At 36.8% G+C, this 23,952-nt stretch overlaps 1 protein-coding gene across 1 annotated transcript in view; it reads right to left on the reverse strand.

Annotated features, from left to right (window-relative positions):
- Positions 1-23,952, reverse strand: part of RLF (rearranged L-myc fusion) — an 80,054-nt gene that overhangs the window by 38,761 nt on the left and 17,341 nt on the right. The window contains exons 2-4 of the mRNA XM_029228607.1: positions 9,729-9,883; positions 8,717-8,798; positions 4,710-4,842 (exon numbers count right to left, since the gene is read on the reverse strand). Of these exons, the coding sequence (XP_029084440.1) occupies positions 4,710-4,842; positions 8,717-8,798; positions 9,729-9,883 (370 nt within the window). The remainder of the gene's footprint in view (positions 1-4,709; positions 4,843-8,716; positions 8,799-9,728; positions 9,884-23,952) is intronic.

Consider the following 23,952-nt stretch of genomic DNA (forward strand, 5'->3'; position numbering starts at 1 on the left):
AGGGGTATAATTAATTTAACCAATCCCCTCCTGATACACTTGCAAGTTGTTTCCAATCTTTGACAACTGTCAATAATGCTACAATCTACAGTCCTGTACAAAGGCCATTTCACACATGCACAACTGTATCTACAGCAAAAATTCCTAGAAGTGAAATTACTGCCAAATTAATCTCCAGAGATTGTACCAATTTACACTCCCAGCACTTATAGGTGGAAGGTGCCTGTTCCCTGTGGCACTTCAAAAAGGTCTGTATTCCAGACCTCCAACCCTGGAGATTTTGATTTAGCAGGTAGTGCCTGGACCTTGGGGGTGTGTGTGTGTTTTGGTTTTAAATTCCATAGATACTCTAATACACAGTCAAGGTCAAAAGGCATGGACAGAAAATAGATCATTTGCATTTGGACTTTTCTCTATTTTAGTCCCACAAGCACTAAATCCCACAAAATGAACTCACAATCATATCTCAAATAGCTCCTTGTTCCTTACTTCTATTTTCAGTAATGGTATTCTCTCAATCATAAAGAAATGAAATTTTGGCATTATCCTTCCTTGCCAACTCCTTTCCTAAGGAAATCAACTTAGTTACTGTGTCCTAGCAATTCTTTTTAAAATTCTCTCCAACCTAGTTCCTCCATATTATTTCCTGCCACATCTGTCCCCTACATCCTAAGCTGCCTAATATCAGATTATGCTCTATTTATCTGCTCTACCAACCTGTATGCATTTTCACAAATCTCACACCTGAAAACAGGCACGTTATCTATACAAGCCACTCCCTTCTAAATTCCCACCGCATTTTACTTCTTTTGCCACACTTAGTTTTCTCTTTAAGTACAATAATAAATGATGAGAGTGTATGAAGGTTAAGATCTCAGGTTGTGGAATCACAAAACTGAGGCTGAATCATGACTCTCACATATACTAGCTGTGAAGCCCTTGGAAATTAGTAGACCTATCTGAGCCTCAAGTTTCTTCATCTATGAAAAGGTTAGTAATATCTACCCCAAAGAGATGAAAGAATCATAAATGAAATACCGGAATGCAAGTAAGACACGAAGCACAGGGCCAGGCAGAGTAAATGCTCAATACTACTTGCTATTATTTGTCCCTGATATCCCCCTTATTACACTGTCAGCAATTTGTGTACAAATACCATGCCTTGTTAACTTTTGTATTCCCTACAGCGCTAAGCACAATGCTTTATATATTACAGATGTTTAATAAAACCATGTATTTAGCAACCAATGGTTATCACTTTAATCAATCAAAAACTTTTAGATATCTCCTCATCTGGGCCCAGATCCTGCCTCCACAGTTTTAACTACACGGCCTTGGGCATGTGTAATCTCTTGCCTGTTTAATGGATTACAGGAGATAGAAAGCACTAATACTGTGCCCATAACATAGCAGGCAATCTATAAATCGTAGCTATTATTTCTATGAGGTAGAACTATTTTACTCAACATATTACAGCCACAGTTAAACCATTATATCAATTTTTAACACACAGATCAGACTTGCATTTTAAAAATCATTTTAAGTTATGTTAAAATCAATACTTAACTGTATTTTTAAAAAGGAAATCCATCCATACATTTCAATATTTAAAATGACACAATGAAGTGTACACTAAGATGTCTCACTCCCAACTGTGATCCCTTCTGTATATTATTTTTTCTAAACATTTTAATACAAAAAAAATGTTTAATCATATACCCTCTCCTCCATCTAGGTTCAACAATTGAACTGTTTTGCCATATTTCTTTATCTAGCTTTTCTTTTTCTCAGCCACTTAAAAGTAAGGTGCAAACATCATGACAGTTTACCTCATATATACTTCAACATGTAAAAAATGGTAACATTTAAGGTCCAGCTAAAAATTTTGTTTTCTTTTTTAACAGAAGAGAGTGTTTTTGTTTTTACTGAAGGCTCAGGTGGTACATGATAATTCATAAAATGGCTTCAGAGGTAGGTGGTAGAAGGGAAAAAATGAACTGGGGTGGGAAAGAAAAACCACCAGGAAGAAGTAAAAGCTGGCTGGTTCCTTCTCAGCTTGATTTAGGGGAGGAAGTTAGTACCTCTGAACAATTAGGATGGATCTCTTCCTTCAACCCTTGGTAGGGGAGAGAAAAAAAAGAACAAAAGGCTGCTGCTTTGGCCCTCCTGAGTCTCAAGAAAAATGGGGAAAAGCCAGTGCCTTGATGTCATGAATTAAGGGGGGGAAGGAGGGTGCTGGGTAGGGCACAGGTCAGCTGGAAAAACTGGCTGATACCAGATGGTAGCTCTGGGTTTCCTCTAGTTGGAACCACTCTAGTACAGTGGAAGGGGGGTCTCCAAGGTTGATGGGCCTGAGGTCTTTAGCGCTGTGGGCTGCTGCCATCACCACTGGAAGCAGGGGTGGTTTGTGGGCACTGGGGCTCAAGTCAGGAACCATCAGTGGGGCTGGGCTTGGTCTTGCCAGCCCTATGTTTTGTGGTAGGCTGCTGGGGTGACCTGAGGTAGAAAGGTGTTTGACACCTGGGTGGGAGGACCTGCTCATTTCCCTGCCGATCATGCCAGGCAGAAGTGTCAACAACTGGCACTTATTACGTACTTCAGTAATAACTGTTTTTTGGTGGGGACGGGGTTACAAAATTCAAGAATTTGTGGCAGGAAAAATAAAATTCTTATACACTTTTTTTTTTAATTCAAAAAACTAAACCAAAAAGCATTTATTGAGTTACTTGGGAGGCTAAACACTTTGTACTTTTATGCTTCTGATTACTATGTTATTGAAAAAAGGCAATTAATGAAATGATAGTCACTGCTTTCTAGCATCAAATATGTTGATATCTGGGCTGCAAGGGCAATGGAGCTATAAAGGAGGCTTTCTAAATCTGCTGACCTGAAATTAGTAAGGGCCAGTTGCAGAAGTAAGCAGGCAACAGGCTGCCCACCACTTATACTGTGGTTCTCAGAAAAATTCCTTACATATGTAGGTAACCTATACCCATTCAGAGTTTACAGATAGTGGGTACTTAACTTAATCTTTATTGAATATATAGGATACCATGGGATATTAGGTAAACAGTGCTTCTCCCCATTTCTTGATTTTTTCTATGTGAAAAGAAATTGAGTACTGTTAACTCCTGGAGTGGGAGGGATATATTTGATTAGTACGTTGGGGAAAATAAATTGGGGACATTCAATGCAACTCCATCTTCTCCCTCTGGGGCTTGGGCCTATCTACAAAGGTCATGCATTCTTCACTCCTGGAGCCTTATCTGGACTGGGACCTGCCTAATTCTGGGATCCTTTTGCAACTATTTGGCCCTGTCCTCTAACAACTTTTAATAATAATAAGGGCAATAATTTAGCCTCCACCTGCCTATATTTACAAAAGGATGCCATTTACTGGGAACCTCAACAGAAAACAATAAATAGCAATCTATTTTCTATTTAACAGCTATTCTCCTTATTCATTTTTTTTCTTGTCCGTGTAACTGATAAGCAGTAGAATTATCAGAGGAAAGGGACCAAGAGAAAATCTAAACACTCTTATTATCAATCTTCTGACTATACAGAAAAACCCAAACAGCATGTATACAATAGGTGATCAAACTTGGTGAATGAATAAGCTAACTGTAATATTTTAAGATATCAACATTCAAAAGGCCTGTTCTGAGACCTGAACTAAAGATCTATAAAAAATGGGACGTCCCTGGTGGCGCAGTGGTTAAGAATCCACCTGCCAATGCAGGGGACACGAGTTCGAGCCCTGGTCCGGGAAGATCCCACATGCCGTGGAGCAACTAAGCCCGTGCACCACAACTACTGAGCCTGTGCTCTAGAGCTCGCGAGCCACAACTGCTGAGCCTCCATGCCACAACTACTGAAGCCCGCATGCCTAGAGCCTGTGCTCTGCAACAAGAGAAGCCACCACAATGAGAAGCCCATGCACCGTAAAGAAGAGTAGCCCCTGCTCACCGCAACTAGAGAAAGCCTGCGCGCAGCAACAAAGATCCAATGCAGCCAAAAATAAATTTAAAAAAATAAAAATTTTTAAAAATCTATCTAAAGTGTAAATAAAAACTGTTCTGAAACTCATTCTTATCCCAGAAACATACTTAACAGAATGTGATCCTTTTTAACTTTCCACTAACTTAAAGCAAATGAAATCATAATTGTTGGACATATAAAATGAGATATTTTGTGTGTCTAAAATGCAAATGTCAACTATGTCAACTCAAACCCATAAATCTTCTGGACTTAAACTGACAACTTTGTAAGAATTTTCTTTCTTTGCATATCTCTATAAAAACGCTAAATTCCAATGTTTCATAAATTTAAAATAAGAAGTAATTTTTTTCATAATCCTCAGCTGTAGTAACCAGTAAACAAAATATCATTATAAGCAAAGCTCTACTATATACCAAGGACTGGAAGCAGATTATTAATTTCTATCTCAGGAACTCTGCATAAACATTGTCAGTCAATGCAACATTTAAAAACAAGTATAAAGGGATACTTTTAAAACACTACATAAATATTGAAGAATCCTTAAGCAAAACATTAAGTGCTAATGGTTAGTTTTTACTATTCAAAGGATAAGAGAACGATTGGTTATAGATTCACAGGTGAAATTCACAAAATTTTAACACAGAAAAAAATTTTAATTCTCTTAGAACTAAATCCTCCTTCAATAGTCAGTATAGTTTTAAGCTTACCTTCTTCTGTTTCTACTGGCTGTTGAGACAGAATTTTAAGAAGAACAGGGTTTTTCCACACCCCCTCCTTGGTAACATGAACCAGTATTTGTAGGTTATTATTCCCAAATTCCAATAATGCATCATGTGACTCCTTAAAAAAAAAGAAGAAAAAAAAAGCATATCCAGAAAACAGGCAATATAAAAAGTCATTTTGCCCTTTCAATATATCTGAATGTCTATGAAAAGACCTATATCTTGGATTTCCTAAAAATAAATAAGCAGAAAAAAAACTATCCTCAAAGTTTTGTGAAATTCTGTTGCTGCTTTTTAAAAAATGAAACTAGGGCATTTTCACTAAGTTAAAGAGTACCTTTAAAATGTTTTCCTGAATTCTCCTAGGTAAAATGATCACAATTCAATTTCCATCCTTGAATTACTCAATTATTTTAAGGCCACTGGCACAGATTTCTTTTAAAAAGATTCTGCAGTATTCACACAGGCAACCTATTCCTTCTAACAGAAGTATGACTTAATGACATCTATTGTTATATATCTTTTTAATTGTTTAAATTCTTCTATCAAAGGACTTTTAAAATGATAGATGGCTCCAGGGACTTCCCTGACGGTTCAGCAGTTGGGACTCTGTGCTTCCAATGCAGGGGGCGCGGGTTCAATCCCTGGTGGGGGAACTGTGATCTCACATGCTGCGCAGCCAAAAAATTTTAAAAGTACACAGAAAAATGATAGATGGCTCTAGCTAAAAGTCATGGAAATGCAAGTTATTAGCTGTCATTCTATCTCCTCAGAAAACAAACAAAATATAATTGCCAATAGTTTATTCTTTAAAATACTTATATACACGAAGGGCGGGGAGGTAAGAGGTCAGAAATTTAACTTGACATAAATGATTAAGCATATATCTCACTGTCTTTTATTACTAGTGAGGATTATTGGTTGTTTCCATATTCTAAAATTTTAACTTGTTTTCCCTTATTTTAGACTGCTGAAATTCTCAAGGAACATAAGCTTTCACTGGTAGCAGTATTTCTTTGGAAAATAAAATATAGGTTAAAAATGTTCATAGAGGGCTTCCCTGGTGGCGCAGTGGTTGAGAGTCCGCCTGCCAATGCAGGGGACACGGGTTCGTGCCCCAGTCTGGGAAGATCCCACATGCCGCGGAGCGGCTGGGCCCGTGAGCCATGGCCGCTGAGCCTGCGCGTCCGGAGCCTGTGCAACGGGAGAGGCCCCAGCAGTGAGAGGCCCGCGTACCGCAAAAAAAAAAAAAAAAAAAAAAAAAATGTTCATAGACCTAAGACTATAATCTTATATTCACTTAAATGAAATATAAAAAATAAAGTTCGCTTTTTTCCCCTTAATTTTCATGTCAGAACGACAGGGTTTTAATACATACACACACACACACACACACACACCATATACTGAGTTATCTTCTGCTAAGAAAGGTTTTAAAACTGACACAGAAAGTGATATTTCCAAATAACAGTTAACTAACAGCAATATTTAAATGCTATAATTTTCCTTTAATGGCTTGAAATGGCTTGATCTGTCCTCAGGCTTCTTTTTCCTTAACTTAGGACAACAGGCATTTACTTTGCAGTGAAGATGAAGATTCTCCGTCAGAATGTGCTGTGTCTGGTTAACATATTTGTAATACCTAACAGCCCTATACCATTACACTTTAGCAGAACACTGTCACCCCCATGATACATAGCAACTAAAATAAAAAGCCACTGTTTGGGTTAAAAACAAAAACAATTTTCTAATTTTTCATCTGTTCAAAATACAGTTTATTCTGAGTAAGAATGATGTGTAATCCTTTATTACATATATATACACATACACATATATATATTATAGCAAAGTTACTTTTAAAAAATAACATTAGGTGGTCCAGTGGTTAGGACTCTGCGTTTCCACTGCAGGGGGCATGGGTTCAACCCCTGGTCAGGGAAGTAAGATCCCACAAGCCTCACAGTGCAGCCAATGAATGAATAAATGAATGAATGAATGAAGAGAGAAGAAGGAAGGAATGAAGGAAGGGAGGGAGGCAGGGAGGCAGGCACTTTAAAAAAATAACATTAAATAGAGTCCTTAAAAACTATGGTGGAATTTTAAAAGTAATTAAAAAACTTAGATTTGTTTCTTTTTTAAGGTAAAACTATCCGTATCTTGAAATCTACAATACAGAAATACTAGCACAAGATGTTCACTCTACCACTGTTTACAATAAACAGCAAAGAGATGTGGCCAAATAATTTATGGTGCAACCACATAACAGAATCCCAGGCAGTCATCAAGGGAGAACTACATATGCAATCCTAGATACATGTCCATGTTAAAATCATTAAGTTAAAAAAAGTTGCAAAAAAACAGGATCTCATTTTTCTTTATTTAAAATTTCATTTCAGAACGTATTTTTATATCCATAATGAAAAGGTCTGGAAGGGTTACACAACTATAAACAGTGGTTGAGAATGCTCTCTGTGGCCTGCTCTTGTAAAACTATTCTCTTACCAAAAGTATCCTCAAAACTACCTGCTGCCTTATCCATTTATCACCTAAAATAAGAAAACCTCAAGGTTTTATGTCTCAGATTTCTACAGGGACCATGTCTTATATTTATCTGTACCTCTACTGCATTTATTAAACACATATTCAGAAATGTGAATATATATATCCTAAATGTCTGATAAATACCGGGCAAAGTTACACAGGTCGGAGGGAAGGCAAATATTTTATTCAGGCATACAATCTAAGAAAAGAATGAAGAAATATGAGAGTATTCTCTCTTCAAAGGATACTACTAATAATAATAGTAACAGCCTTAATAAGAATAAGTACACTTGCCCTTCTAGAATGTCGTATGCCAGGACAAAACTACTGGCAGGCAGAATGACAAAATCAATATGCTCTGTATGAAAGATGATTTTAACAGCAGCTGTATGAATATGTGAAGAGTTAGGACATTACAGGGATTAAATCAGGCCAAGAGCATGACAAAGAATTCTTCTCCTCAAACAGAAAATCTAAAGATTAACATTATATCATTTCATTTTGGATTTTTTATCCTAGAGGAAAGAAATTTCCAGATAACGAGGTGTGTCTGTTAACATGCAAATCTTTACTTATGCCTTCATGAAACAAGTGCAAGCTACTATGGAGTTTGTGTCCTCGAGGAAGCAGTTAAACAAAGCAAGCTCTAGGTATTAATCTAGGTGTAACTTTGGGCAAGCTAATTCACCTCTCTATGCCTGTCTCCCCATTTATAAATGGAGATTCAAATGATCTCTACAGTATAAGGTTTGCAATTTGATTAAAAGATACAAAATGTAAAAACAATGTAGAGTACTGTTTGGTACATAATTAATGATAATAAATGAATGGTAGCTATTTACTTATTATGTCTATTTTCTTTAAATAGTTTTTCTATCTCTACTGGTAACAGGCAAATTTGCTTCCTATTGTTTTTCCTCCTACCTTACTCTCCCCTCCCCAACTTCCTACTTTCTGATCTGCTCATCTAAGAATTCTGATAATCAAGCCAATATAAGAGCCAACGTAGCTCTCCTGTTGAAAATGCATGCACAGAATCTCTGATGGCTATTTTGACGGTTTAAGAGACTTAGCATTGTAAGTCCCTGAAGTGTTAGGGGGAAATTACTAGATAAGTGTACTATCAATGAAGCAAATACCGCTACCTTATAAACATATACAATTTTACATTTTTAATAGCTTTATTCTGCCTAAAACTTTGTGTCTGAAGAATGAAAACTTTTTTTGTTGTTTCTAAGCTATGTAAAGGCTAACAAAACCAAATGATAAGGAAAAAAAAAACTTTTAGCACACTCCCTTCATCTGGAAGGCCTCCTCATTTCATGAACTTACTACCAATATATAATGAATTTGTTTTCGTTCTAAGTTTCCAATTTTAGTTTGCTGGGAGAAATTAACTACATGTCTTGAATACCTAAACAGAGACCTTTTTTGAGGCCACATCAACTCACCTGTAAAGACTGAAGGAAGAGTACCCAGGCTTCACATGGCAGTTCACTTTCAGACACTGAAAGCAGTAATTCAAAGCAACTCCTAGAATATGAATAACTAAGTCAGTATATAACGGTGGTTATAGTCATAATCAAGTACAGTATGACAGTGATACTGAATATATATTTTACATTTATTTAGACTATTTTAAATTTGTTTTTCACTCTTCAAAATTTCATTCAACATTGTTATATTTTCAACTTTAAAAAAGAGAAAAAAGAAAAACTATGAGGCTTTAGAGGAGGAATAATGGGATTATAAAACCAGGAATGTTTATGTTGCAAAAAAAAAGTATAAAGTTAGAGGTTTGGGGTTTGGGAAAATAGGAAGGAAAACAGGTAAGACCAGAGAAAAATAAAATGGACCACCCAGACTAGAATTTATCCCACCAAACAATCTGCAAACTGAATCAAGGTGATTCCACAACTAAAAACTAACAGCTGTTGTATTTTTTCAATTTGCAAATAAATACATTAAAGGTGTAACTCTGTCTGCTATTAGGCAGCCAAATATTAAAACAGCAGCTAGATTATCATGGACCCTTGGGGTGGTAATCTTATACTGTACCCTGATATTTTCTGCTAGTATAATTCTTAGTTCAAATAATATAATTGTATTGCAGAATTCCACAGTGTTTCCCCCCAAAGTGTTCCTCAAAGACCACCACAGCTTCCAGATACTCTTGTCACTTCGCTTGATCTATTCCTAAGGACAGAGAGAAAATGCATCATTCTAAGCCTGAGAAGGAAAAGAGACTCGAGGCAATTAAAGATTATGTTGCTTGGCTGGAGCTTCACTTATACTTTATCTCCTGAAAATGTGAATATAAAGGCTCAGAGCTAAGGAAATTTCATTCAAAGGTATGACCCTGATGTTGCCTTGAACAATGTGATGCCATAGTAAAGAGAAGTCAGGCAAACATTACAACCAAAAATACTCAATTTTAAGAGGGATTTAAGTTCTTAAACTTACAGTACTAATCTGCCAAGCACTAAGAGGACATCTTCGCATTCAGTAGTTAAATATGGGCGAGCACTGGCAAAGCTTTGGATGGCAAGTCGATATACCTCCAGAAGATACACAATATGTTCTGATGCATTCTTGCTGCTTGCATATTGCAATAAGGTCTAAAAAATAAAGTTAGAGTTTTAATTATTAAAAAAAAATAAAGACAATGAAACACACAAGACTATCTTTGTTCTCAAATGCACTACCCCTTCCTTTTTGTCTAACAGATGCATACACCTTTTATTTGCCTTTTGTTTTTCTAACATCTTTATTGGAGTATAATTGCTTTACAAGGGTGTTAGTTTCTGCTTTATAACAAAGTGAATCAGTTATACATATACATATGTTCCCACATCTCTTCCCTCTTGGGTCTCCCTCCCTCCCACCCTCCCTATCCCACCCCTCTAGGTGGTCAGAAACCACCTAGCTGATCTCCCTGTGCTATGCGGCTGCTTCCCACTAGCTATCTATTTTACGTTTGGTAGTGTATATATGTCCATGCCACTCTCTCACTTTGTCACAGCTTACCCTTCCCCCTCCCCATATCCTCAAGTCCATTCTCTAGTAGGTCTGTGTCTTTATTCCCGTCTTACCCCTAGGTTCTTCATGACCTTTTTTTTTCCCCTTAGATTCCATATATATGTGTTAGCATATGGTATTTGTTTTTCTCTTTCTGACTTACTTCACTCTGTATGACAGACTCTAGGTCCATCCACCTCATTACAAATAGCTCAATTTCGTTTCTTTTTATGGCTGAGTAATATTCCATTGTATATATGTGCCACATCTTCTTTATCCATTCATCTGCTGATAGACACTTAGGTTGCTTCCATGTCCTGGCTATTGTAAATAGAGCTGCAATGAACATATTGGTACATGACTCTTTTTGAATTATGGTTTTCTCAGGGTATATACCCAGTAGTGGGATTGCTGGGTCGTATGGTAGTTCTATTTGTAGTTTTTTAAGGAATCTCCATACTGTTCTCCATAGTGGCTGTATCAATTTACATACCCACCAACAGTGCAACAGTGTTCCCTTTTCTCCACACCCTCTCCAGCATTTATTGTTTGTAGATTTTTTGATGATGGTCATTCTGACCGGTGTGAGATGATATCTCATTGCAGTTTTGATTTGCATTTGGTTTGTTTAGAGGATTCTATTTTCATCACTTAATGAATTGTTTCTGCTGAGTTAAAGAAAAGGCAGACTGCTCTTTTGACATGAGAATAAATCTAATAAAGCCATAAAACGCCTATAGTTGTTCTCACTAGAGGTCTGGAGTTACCATCTCTGAAATTCAGTAATGTTTCATTAATACAACATTAAATTGAACATCAACCACGTGCCAATACACTGGGTATACAAGGATAAGAATATGATCCCTGACTTACACAAGAGACTTATTGCTGAGTGTAGCCCTCTCAGCTCTTTTTTCTACACACGTAGAACTTATTAGGCTTAATTTATACTTACCAATTTATAAAAGGTTGAGGTTTTTATTTTTAATGAAGTTTATTTCAAAAACTAATATACATGCCAAATGCCAGTTCATTTGTTTACAATGGGGGACAGTCATATTACCACCTATGGTCCCCATTCCCCATACTTTGACATAAGAGGTTATCTGGTGAGATTAAAATCTAAAACAAAGGAAAACACAACCACAATAAAGCCTGATAAATTACATGTGTTCAAATGACGACAGAAAGCTGGCTTCTGTTCTCTTTGGACAGTGTGGAAAATCTGCCAAATTCTGGTTTGGGGTCTCTCTTTCTAGGTTCCACAAAGTTGCTCTCCCTACTATTAATATATTTCTTTCCTCTAACAACTGAATAGGTTTTGCTTATGCTTAACTGATACATCTCGTTAGGTTAAGACTTGAATTGTGCAAGTTTTCCCCCCCTAGAACACACATTCTGACTGGGCTAGGGAGTTAAGGCTACTTCAATAATAATTTCTTCTAACTTCCTGTCTTCTGATTTTTCTGCTTAGCAAACTACCAATAGCTGTGGTGGCACTGCAGGATTCCACTGATCTTCTGCAGTTTCTTCTGCAGTTTTCACAATAACAGTCCCTATATCTGTTCTGATAATTAAGAACTGACTGGTCTTGATTATTTAAAACAAACAAAAAAACTTAACAGGGAAATATATGATCAACCATTATACCACATACAGTAAAAGCTCTCTTAACTTACACACTGGATTATCTGATCTTTGCATACTTGAATGATCAAGCCAGTTAAGCTATTTTAGTACACCCATTTCAATTCAGTATCTTGCTGCTTTATCACAGTCACTTTAGAGAAGTGGGCTCTTTCTGTATTTTCAGAAAAGCATTATGTCCCCATCTAATCAAATCCCAAATTTTCGTAAAATAAGAAAAAAAAATAACAGGATCATAAAACTGACCCCACAACAATCCTTTCTAGCTAAAACAGTGAAGAGAAGGAATGCAGAATCGTGTGCTTATCAGTTACATAAAAAAGATTTCACATAATCTCTCTGAAGAAATTTATTAAAATCTATGTCAGAACGAGATTGTTTTAGATCAGCAAATTACTTACTGTCTGCATTGGTTAATCTGAAAACCAGAGGGCTTTACAAATTTATATTCAGTAGCAGATTTTATGCTCCGGAGGTCAGATTTATCTTATCAATCTTTACAGGCCTAACACTCTTCTACCCCCTTCCATCTCCATAGGACATTCAAGTCTCATTAAATGTTTACTGAATAAATTTACCATTTTACTGAATAAACTCATCATTCTATTCATTTGACAAATATTTTTTGAGAGCCTACTCTAGTAAGGAGCTAGGTACTGGGGGGAAAGAGATGGGGGCCTATCCTCGTGGAGCTTTCAGAATAAGTCAACACAGCATGATAGTTGAAACCACACATGCAAATTAACCAACTACTGGCTAAAGTATGCAAAGAGAAGGGCATAGTGCACACAGATGAGGTTATTCTTTCCACAGTCCACCTTCCCACTCAGAAGCTCCTGCCACCAATCTAGTATCTTCTGACACAGACATTCCATTAAGACTCCCAACAAGTTACACAATTTCAAAGATTCAATACCCCATGACTATTTATGTTTACGTTTTTCCCTATACTGATTTATATATTTTTTATATTCCTAAATGTTTTCCCCCCTTACATGTTAATCACATTAAGGAGGTGTCCTTAACATGTCCACTATGAGCATACTCTGGACATTGGAAGAATCACTGGAACAATCTTCATTATCATCTTTTTTAAAAATGCAAGATGAAACTGAATGAATTACAGCCATCCAAATGACATTTTAAGTACCTCATGTAAACAAAATTCCATCAGAAGCAGAAAAGAAAAATGGAAGTCTCTTATTTTTCTTTAGACATTTAAATTTTAGACACCAACAAAACTGAATAAGAAAGGGGCAATAAATGATAACTATGACTCCCTCAAGTTCACTGGCATTCTTCAGAGACCAAATTAATGACCTCTTCTCTTTTGTTTCAGTAAATGCATTTACGCTACAAAAGTTTACTATGTGGCAATACTGTGCTGGGTACTAGAGATGAAGACTCTTATCCTGCCCTTAAAGAACTAAATACACTGAGAGGTCAGATAAATTAGCCCAATCAGGTACCATCTTTGATTATTTTAAACATTCTTACTGGAGTGCTCTCATTCATATCCAAGGCAGATTATCTCTCAAGTCCTTGCTATATACCTCAAATGCCTGTTAGACATTTCCATCTGGATGTCCTAGTCAAATCTAAAATTCAACATGTTGAAAACAAACATCTTCCCCAGCAAATATGTTCTTCCTCCTATGTTCCATCTGCTTCTTTTCAGGAGCCAGAGCTAAAAAAACCTGTCCTTGAAACCACCACACCAAAGTTTGCTGATTCAACTGCAGAAATACCTTTGTCTGTGATCTTATGCTTTATTTCTACAGACAGTGACCTAGACCAGGCCCCCAACATCCCTCACCTGGAATGCTACAACAGTTTACTTCTCTAGGCTAAATATCTCCAGTTCTGTGTATGTGTTGTAGTCATAACGTATTTGTACCCAAAAAAATTAATGCACAGGGAAAATAACTAGAAGGAACTCAGCTAATACGGTTATTAGCACTGGAGTAGTAGTAGGATTATAAACAATTTTCTATCATTTTTATAATTTTCTGAAATTCTTCCCAAATTTTCTTTAATAAGTATTATGTTTACAGTGAAGGAAAGAATCTCTTCCCTATCCCAATTCTATCTATATTCCTCACTACATGGTTTCATACATTCCTTACTACATGGTTTCAAAGAGACTGGTAGCATCCTATTCTCTGAAACTATCAAGGATGGAGAATTCTTTTCTTCATGATGGTCATATTTTATGCAGGGATGCATTCCAATTTAAAACTCAAATGGTTCAAGACTAATTTTTCCGGTGGAATAACCATAGTTATTGTTTTTGAGCACACAGTATGCACTAGGTATCTTCCTAAGAGCTTTACATGCTACGAACAGTTAATACAACAACCTGAAGAGCTAGGTGATTTATCATCAGCTCATTTTTTTTTTTACATCTTTATTGGAGTATAATTGCTTTACAATGGTGTGTTAGTTTCTGCTTCATAACAAAGTGAATCAGTTATACATATACATATGTTCCCATATCTCTTCCCTCTTGCATCTCCCCTCCTCCAACCCTCCCTATGCCACCCCTCTATGTGGTCACAAAGCACCTAGCTGATCTCCCTGTGCTATGCGGCTGCTTCCCACTAGCTATCTATTTTACGTTTGGTAGTGTATATATGTCCATGCCACTCTCTCACTTTGTCACAGCTTACCCTTCCCCCTCCCCATATCCTCAAGTCCATTCTCTAGTAGGTCTGTGTCTTTATTCCTGTCTTACCCTAGGTTCTTCATGACCTTTTTTTCCCTTAAATTCCATATATATGTGTTAGCATATGGTATTTGTTTTTGTCTTTCTGACTTACTTCACTCTGTATGACAGACTCTGGGTCCATCCACCTCACTACAAATAACTCAATTTCGTTTCTTTTTATGGCTGAGTAATATTCCATTGTATATATGTGCCACATCTTCTTTATCCATCCATCCGATGATGGACACTTAGGTTGTTTCCATCTCCGGGCTATTGTAAATAGAGCTGCAATGAACATTTTGGTACATGACTCTTTTTGAATTATGGTTTTCTCAGGGTATATACCCAATAGTGGGATTGCTGGGTCATATGGTAGTTCTATTTGTAGTTTTTTAAGGAACCTCCATACTGTTCTCCATAGTGGCTGTGCTAATTCACATTCCCACCAGCAGTGCAAGAGTGTTCCCTTTTCTCCACATCCTCTCCAGCATTTATTGTTTCTAGATTTTTTGATGATGGCCATTCTGACTGCTGTGAGATGATATCTCATTGTAGTTTTTTGATTTGCATTTTTCTAATGATTAATGATGTTGAGCATTCTCTCATGTGTTTGTTGGCAGTCTGTATATCTTCTTCGGAGAAATGTCTATTTAGGTCTTCTGCCCGTTTTTGGATTGGGTTGTTTGTTTTTCTGTTATTGAGCTGCATGAACTGCTTGTAAATTTTGGAGATTAATCCTTTGTCAGTTGCTTCATTTGCAAATATTTTCTCCCATTCTGAGGGCTGTCTTTTGGTCTTGTTTATGATTTCCTTTGCTGTGCAAAAGCTTTGCAGTTTCATTAGGTCCCATTTATTTTTGTTTTTACTTCCATTTCTCTAGGAGGTGGGTCAAAAAGGATCTTGCTGTGATTCATGTCATAGAGTGTTCTGCCTATGTTTTCCTCTAAGAGTTTGATAGTTTCTGGCCTTACATTTAGGTCTTTAATCCATTTTGAGCTTATTTCTGTGTATGGTGTTAGGGAGTGATCTAATCTCATATGTTTACATGTACCTGTCCAGTTTTCCCAGCACCACTTATTGAAGAGGCTGTCCTTTCTCCACTGTACATTCCTGCCTCCTTTATCAAAGATAAGGTGACCCTATGTGCGTGGGTTTATCTCTGGGCTTTCTATCCTGTTCCATTGATCTATCTTTCTGTTTTTGTGCCAGTACCATACTGTCTTGATTACTGTAGCTTTGTAGTATAGTCTGAAGTCAGAGAGCCTGATTCCTCCAGCTCCATTTTTCATTCTCAAGATTGCTTTGGCTATTCGGGGTCTTTTGTGTTTCCATACAAATTGTGAAATTTTTTGTTCTAGTTCTGTGAAAAATGCCAGTGGTAGTTTGATAGGGATTGCACTGAATCTGTAGATTGCTTTGGGTAGTAGAGTCATTTTCACAATGTTTATTCTTCCAATCCAAGAACATGGTATATCTTTCCATCTATTTGTATCATCTTTAATTTCTTTCATCAGTGTCTTATAATTTTCTGCATACAGGTCTTTCGTCTCCTTAGGTAGGTTTATTCCTAGATATTTTATTCTTTTTGTTGCAATGGTAAATGGGAGTGTTTTCTTGATTTCACTTTCAGATTTTTCATCATTAGTGTATAAGAATGCCAGAGATTTCTGTGCATTAATTTTGTATCCTGCTACTTTAACAAATTCATTGATTAGCTCTAGTAGTTTTCTGGTAGCATCTTTAGGATCCCCTATGTATAGTATCATGTCACGTGCAAACAGTGACAGCTTTACTTCTTCTTTTCAGATCTGGATTCCTTTTATTTCCTTTTCTTCTCTGATTGCTGTGGCATCAGCTCATTTTTAAAATGGGGAAACCAAAGCACAGAGAGATTAAGTTATTTTCCAAAAGACACCTGGTATTAAATGTTAGGATTTGAACTAGTGTCATCTGACTCCAGAGCCCACACTTAATTACTGTGCTACAAGACTTTTCAGAATGCACAATTCTACAACTATTTTAGGTGTGTTTTAAAACTCTACTTTCCCCACCAGGTGTTAACTTTAATCTTTTACAGCAAGTAGTATCATGGTCATCATTTGGCCTTCTTCCTGAGAGTTTACAACATTTAATTTCCATTTAAAATGACTGCTTCTGGGGAAAGTTTTCCAGCAATAGTGCTGATTAATACTCCACAGTTCAGAATGCTGGTGGTTCACAAAGAAATGACAAAAAATATCTGGTACTTGTTAAAGCTGCATGTCCTATGGCAACAGGAAATTATGTGACTTTTAATAGAGGAGGATTTTCATTATTTCAAATTTTGCACATAAAATGCGAAATCTTATTGATTTTAATTTCTCAACTCGTGAAATTCCCAGAATTACATAAATTTGAGTAAAATGTGATTGCACTATGACAGACAGGCTTTCAGCAGGGGGTAGCACTTGAGCTGGATTTCTGAGGTACAGGTCAAGTTTGAAAATTCAAAAGTGAGGGGAACAGGACTCCAAGTAGACAGTAACTTGAACAAAATCAGAAAAGACCAATAGAACAGATAGGGCAAACAGTGACAAGACTTTACATCCGTTGGTGAGGAAGCACGGGAGGTTTCCCTAGAAGAGACTAAGCTGGGTGTGAGATGGAATGGGAAGAGAACAGCTGGCTGCTTACATTCAGAAAGTGGCTAGAGTAAATTACAACTTTTAAATCTTTTACATATGTTGCTATTAGGCCCCACCTCACACTTTCTATATTGGTTACAGTTGTTTTTTTAAAATCTAGAAATATGACTTACTTATTACTCTATCTACCTACCTATTCATCTATCCTGGATTCAGTTCATCATCCCAGCCTACCAAGATTATTTTTAGATAGTAATTCTGTCATGGGATTTAACTATGCTTTCTAACTTCATTTCATTTTCAAAAATATCTTTTGCTGTTTTTTCATAAAATTAATATCCTTTATTGTTTAAGAAATATGGATCAACAGAGAAGTAAAAATAAAAATGTCAACAATCTACACTATCACTACCCAAAAATAGACCACTGTTAACAGGTAATATTAAGTTTGAGGGCTTTTTAATGCCTAAATAGCAGTATTTTAATGGACTCAAACTATACATTGTTTTGTAAAATTTTCTTCAACATCAGTATTTTTATAGTTCATGTGTGTATCACAGTTTATTACTCAAGTCCCTGTTTCTGGGCATGATGGTTTCTAACTCTGCATTATTATATATAATATTTAGGACAATGTTCTATAAATGGAATTGCTGGGTCAAAGGATGCATAATTCTTAAGACTTTACATAGTGCCAAATTCTGCACCAGAAAATTTGTTCCAATTTACATTCCTATTATTTATGTAAGATAGTAACAGACTGAGGAACTGTCACAATTATTGTACATTACAACCTAAATACAACTTTTTGAGGGTCAACTGGATAAGGGAAATACATTATTTTGTTTATTCAATTTATCATCTTTTCATTACTACTGTGGTTGAATAAAAATTTTCATGTTTCCTTTACAGCACCCATATGGTATCTTCATTTCAGTTATCAATAACAGTGAGGAAGAGAGCTTGGATGAGAACAGCATCAACAGTTAATCTTCCCAAAAAACTGAAGAGGTAATACATCCTAACTCATTCTATGAGGCCAGCATTACCTTGATACAAAAGCCAGACAAAGACTACAAGAAAACTACAGATCCATAGGCCTTATGAACACTGATACAAAAATCATCAACAAAATACTAGCAAACTGAATTCAATGGCATATTAAAATGGATTATACACTATGACCAAGTGGGATTTATTCCTGGAATGCAAGGATGGTAAAGCATATAAAAATCAATTAGTGCACTACACCACGTTAAGAGCATGAAGGGAAAAAATCTCACATGATCACCTCCACTGATGAAGAGTGTTTGAAAAATTCAACAATCTTTCATTCATGATTAAAAAAAAAAACACTCAACAAACTAGGAGTAGAAGAAAATTACCTCCACATAATATAGACCATGAATGAAAAACCCTAACATTATACTCAATGGTGAAAGACTAAAAGCTTTTCCTTTAAGGTCAGGAAGAAGGATATCCACATTCACCACTTCTATTCAATACAGTACTGGAAGTCCTAGTGAGAGCAATTAGGCAAGAAAAAGAAATAAAAGGCATCCAAATTGGAAAGAAAAATACAGTATCACTGTTTGCAGATGACATGATTTTACATATATTAAATATTCCACACCAAAAAAACTATTCATATAAACAAGTTCAGCAAAGTTGCAGGATACAAAATCAACATACAAAAACCAGTTGTGTTTTTTGTTCTTGGCCACGCCGCACAGCTTGCAGGATCTTAGTTCCACAACCAGGGATCAAACCCGGGCCCACAGCAGTGAAACCACACAGTCCTAACAACTGGACTGCCAGGGAATTCCCTCAGTTGTGGTTTTATACACTAACAATAAATAATCTGAAAAGGAAGTTAACTATTCCATTTACAATCACATCAAAAAAACAGGAATAAACCAAGGAAGTGAAAGACTTGCACACTGAAAACTATTAGAACTTGATGAGAGGGCTTCCCTGGTGGCACAGTGGTTAAGAATCCGCCTGCCAATGCAGGGGACACGGGTTCGAGCCCTGGTCCGGGAAGATCACACATGCTGCGAAGCAACTAAGCCCATGCGCCACAACTACTGAGCCTGCGCTCTAGAGTCCACGAGCCACAACTACTGAGCCTGAGTGCCACAACTACTGAAGCCCGCGTGCCTAGAGCGTGTGCTCCACAACAACAGAAGCCACTGCAAGGAGAAGCCAGCACACCACAATGAAGAGTAGCCCCCGCTCACAGCAACTAGAGAAAGCCCGCGCACAGCCACGAAGACCCAGTGCAGCAGCAATCAATCAATCAATAAATAAATTTATATATTAAAAAAACTTGAAGAGAGATATTAAAGAAGACACAAATAAATGGCAAGACATGTCATGAAAATGTCCATGGATTGAAATACAATATTGTTAAGATGTCAATATTATACAAAGCAACCCACAGATTCAATGCAATCCCTATCAAAATCCCAGTGACTTTTTTTGGGGGGGTAGAAATAGAAAATCCATCCTAAAATTAACATAGAATCTCAAGGGACCTTGAACTGCCAAAACAAACTTGAAAAAGAAGAATGAAGTTGTAAATCTGATACTTTCTGATTTCAAAATTTACTACAAAGCTACAGTAATCAAAGCAGTGTGTACTCAAGTAAAGACGGACACACAGACCAATGAAATAGAGGGGTCCAGAAATAAACCCTCGCATATATGGTCAAATGATTTTCCAGGGTGCCAAGACCATTCAGTGGGGGAAAGGAGAGTCTTTTCAACAAACAGTGTTGGGAAAATTGAATATCCATATGCAAAAGAATTAGACTCTTACCTTATACCATAAATTAGCTCAAAATAGATCTAAGATCAGACTGCAAAGGCAAAAGAACTAAAAGCAAAATTAAACAAATGGGACCTAATGAAATTTAAAAACTTTTGCACAGCAAACAAAACCATCAACAAAATGAAAAGACAACCTATGGAACAGGAGAAAATATTTGCAAATGATGTGACTGACAGGGGGTTAATATCCAAAATACACCAACAACTCCTACAACTCAGTATCAAAAAACCAAACCCAATCAAACAATGGGCAGAAGACCTCAACAGACATCTCTCCAAAAAGACACACAGATGACCAACAGGCACATGAAAAGATACTCAACATCACTAATTATCAGAGAAATGCAAATCAAAACCACAATGAGATATCACCTCACATCAGTCAGAATGGCTATCATCAAAAAGTCTACAAATAACAAATGCTGGACAGAACGTGGAGAAAAAGGAACCCTACTAAACTGTTGGTGGGAACGTAAACTGGTGCAGCCACTATGGAAAAAAGCGTGAAGATTCCTTTAAAAACTGAAAATAAAGCTACCATATCATCCAGCAATTCCACCTCTGGGCATATATCCTGAAAAGACAAAAACTCTGATTTGAAAAGATACATGTACCCCAATGTTCATAGCAGCATTATTCACAATACCCAAGATGGAAACAACCCAAGCGCCCACCAAGAGACAACTGGCTTAAGAAGATGTGGTATGTGTGTGTGTGTACACATACACACACACACACACACACCACACAATAGAATATTACAGTCATAAAATAGAATGAAATATTGCCATTTGCAGCAACATGGATGGACCTAGAGAATATCATACTAAATGAAGTCAGTCAGACAGAGAAAGACAAATATCACATGATATCACTTATATGGGGAATCTAAAAAATAATAAAAATGAATCTATATACTAAACAATCACAGAAAACAAACTCATGGTTACCAAAGGGGAAGGGGGGGATAAATCAGGAGTACTATGGGATTAACAGATACAAACTGCTACATATAAAACAGATAAGCAGGGCTTCCCTGGTGGCACAGTGGTTAAGAATCCGCCTGCCAATGCAGGGGACACTGGTTCGAGCCCTGGTCCAGGAAGATCCCACATGCCGCGAGGCAAGTAAGCCTGTGCGCCACAACTACTAAGCCTGCACTCTAGACCCTGCGAGCCACAACTACTGAAGCCCATGCGCTTAGAGCCCGGGCTCCACAACAAGAGAAGCCACCGCAATGAGAAGCCTGCGCACCGCAACAAAGACCCAATGCAGCCAAAAATAAATAAATTAAAAAACAAAACAAAAAAAAACAGATAAGCAGCAAGGATTTACTGTATATCACAGGAAACTATATGCAATATCTTGTAATAACCTATAATGGAAAATAATCTGAAAAATATATGTATAACAATAATTTTGCTGTACACCTGAAGCTAACACAATATTGTAAATCAACTACACTTCAATTAAAAAAAGAAAAGAAAATAGGAAAAAATAGATCTAAGAGCTAAAAATCATAAAACGCTTGGAAGAAAACAGTGGAAAAGCTTCATGATATTGGACTTGGAAATGATTTCTTAGTCATGATACTGGGAGCACACGTAACAAAAGTATAAACAGATAAACTGAGCTATATCAAAATTAAAAACTTTTGTACCCCGAAATTTGGATACTATCCATGTGGTAAAAAGAAAACCTGCAAAACAGGTGAAAATATCTGCAAGTCATCTGTTAATGGATTAATATCCAAAATATATAAAGCTTTAAAACTCAACAACAACAAAACCCAATTAATAATGGGCAAAGGACTTAAACAGACATTTCTCCAAAGAAGATACACAAATGGCCAATAAGCACATGAAAAAATGTTCAACATCAGTAAGTAGGAAATGCAAATCAAAATCACAGTGAGATACCATTTCACACTCATTAGGATAGTTATTATCAAAAATAAACAGAAAATAACAAACAGAAAATAACAATTGTTCGCAAAAATGTGGAGAATTTGGAACCCCTGTGCATTGTTGGTGGGAATGTAAAATGGTTCAGCCACTGTGCAAAATGTATGATGGTTTCTCCAAAAATTAAACAGAATTACCATATGATCTAGTAATTTCACTTCTGGATATACACCCAAAAGAACTGAAAGCAGTGACCTGAAGAGCTATTTGTTCCCATGTTCATAGCAGCATTATTTACAATAGGTGGACGCAATCCAAGAATCCATCAAGGGGTGGATGAACAAATTGTGGTATATAAACAGTGGCATATTTATTCAGCCTTAAAAAGAAAGGAAATTTGACACATGCTACAACCTCGATGAATCTTAAAGCCATTACGCTAAGTGAAATAAGCAAGTCACGAAGAAACATAGGTTTCCACTTATAAAAATGCACCATAGTCAAATTCATAGAGGCAGAAAGCAGAATGGTGGTTACCAGAGGCAGGGGAGAGGGACGAATGGGGGATTAATGTCTGATGAGTTCAGAGGTTCAGTGTGGGAAGATGAAAATGTTCTGAAGATGAATGGTGGTGATAGTTGCATAACAACATAACATACTTAATGCCACTGTGAACTGTATGCTTAAAAATAGCTAAAGTGAAAAATTTTATATTATGCATACTTTACTACAATATAAAAAAATACCCAAAAAAGTTAACTTTATGTCTTAAGATTTAAGAAGAGCAATTTTCAAGAAACAGAAGTGCATAAGCATGATTAGGAAGACTGGGGAAAGAGAAGGATAAATTCAAATACCCCACATTTCTGTTTCAGTAAGTCACTAGTACTAAAGAGACTGATCTAGAATACCTCTTAAATCTTGAGATTTTTAAATCCAAGCTTTATCACACTGGAGAAGAGGATCACAATTCTGAGGCAGTTGTGTAATAGAGTGAAATAACATGCCTTTCGGCTGTGGATTCAAACCTCTACCCCCCATCATTTGCCAGCTAACCTCTCTGGGTCTTGATTTTTAAAAATCACTTAACTGAAATGACTGAGTACTTTTGCACCAGACATTGCACAATACAGCTTTAAAAACTGTGGCAAAATACACGTAACAAAACTTACTACCTTAACCATTTTTTTAAGTGTACAGTTCTGTGACATTAAGTATATTTACACTGCCGTGCTACCATCACCAACATCCATCCACAGAACTTGTTTCATCTTGCAAAACTGAAACTGACCCATTAAACAATAACTCCCCATTTCCCCTTCCCTCCAGCCCCTGGCAATCACCATTCTACTTCCTGTCTCTATGTGTAATATAGCTTTCATAACATTGTATTTTCTGTTTGAAAAAAGCAACACAAGAGTGTGGTAATGGCATCAGGGTATACAAATAGATCAACAGAACAGAATAAAGTCCAGAAACAGACCTACATACATATGGCTAATTGATTTTCAGCAAAGCGCAAAGGCAATTTCTCAATTCAATGGGAAAGCAGTCTTTTCAACAAATGATTCTGGAACATTGAGATGTTCATATTTTTAGAAAAAGGACTTCCACCCATCACTCACACAATACACAAAAATTAACTCCAAATGGATCATAGATCTAAATGTAAAACCTAAAACAGTAACATTTATAGAAGAGAACATAGAAAGCCTTTGTGCTCTTGGGTTAGGCAGATTTCTCAGACATAACGTGAAAAATACAATCAATAAAAGAACAAGTTGGGCTTCCCTGGTAGCTCAGTGGTTAAGAATAGGCCTGCCAATGCAGGAGACACGGGTTCGAGCCCTGGTCCGGGAAGATCCCACATGCCGCAGAGCAACTAAGTCCGTGCGCCACAACTACTGAGCCTGTGCTCTAGGGCCCGCGAGCCACAACTACTGAAGCCCGCACGC

This window comes from Monodon monoceros, unplaced genomic scaffold (genome assembly GCF_005190385.1).
Source record: "Monodon monoceros isolate NGI ecotype Baffin Bay Population unplaced genomic scaffold, NGI_Narwhal_1 Super_Scaffold_18, whole genome shotgun sequence".
Lineage (NCBI taxonomy): Eukaryota > Metazoa > Chordata > Mammalia > Artiodactyla > Monodontidae > Monodon > Monodon monoceros.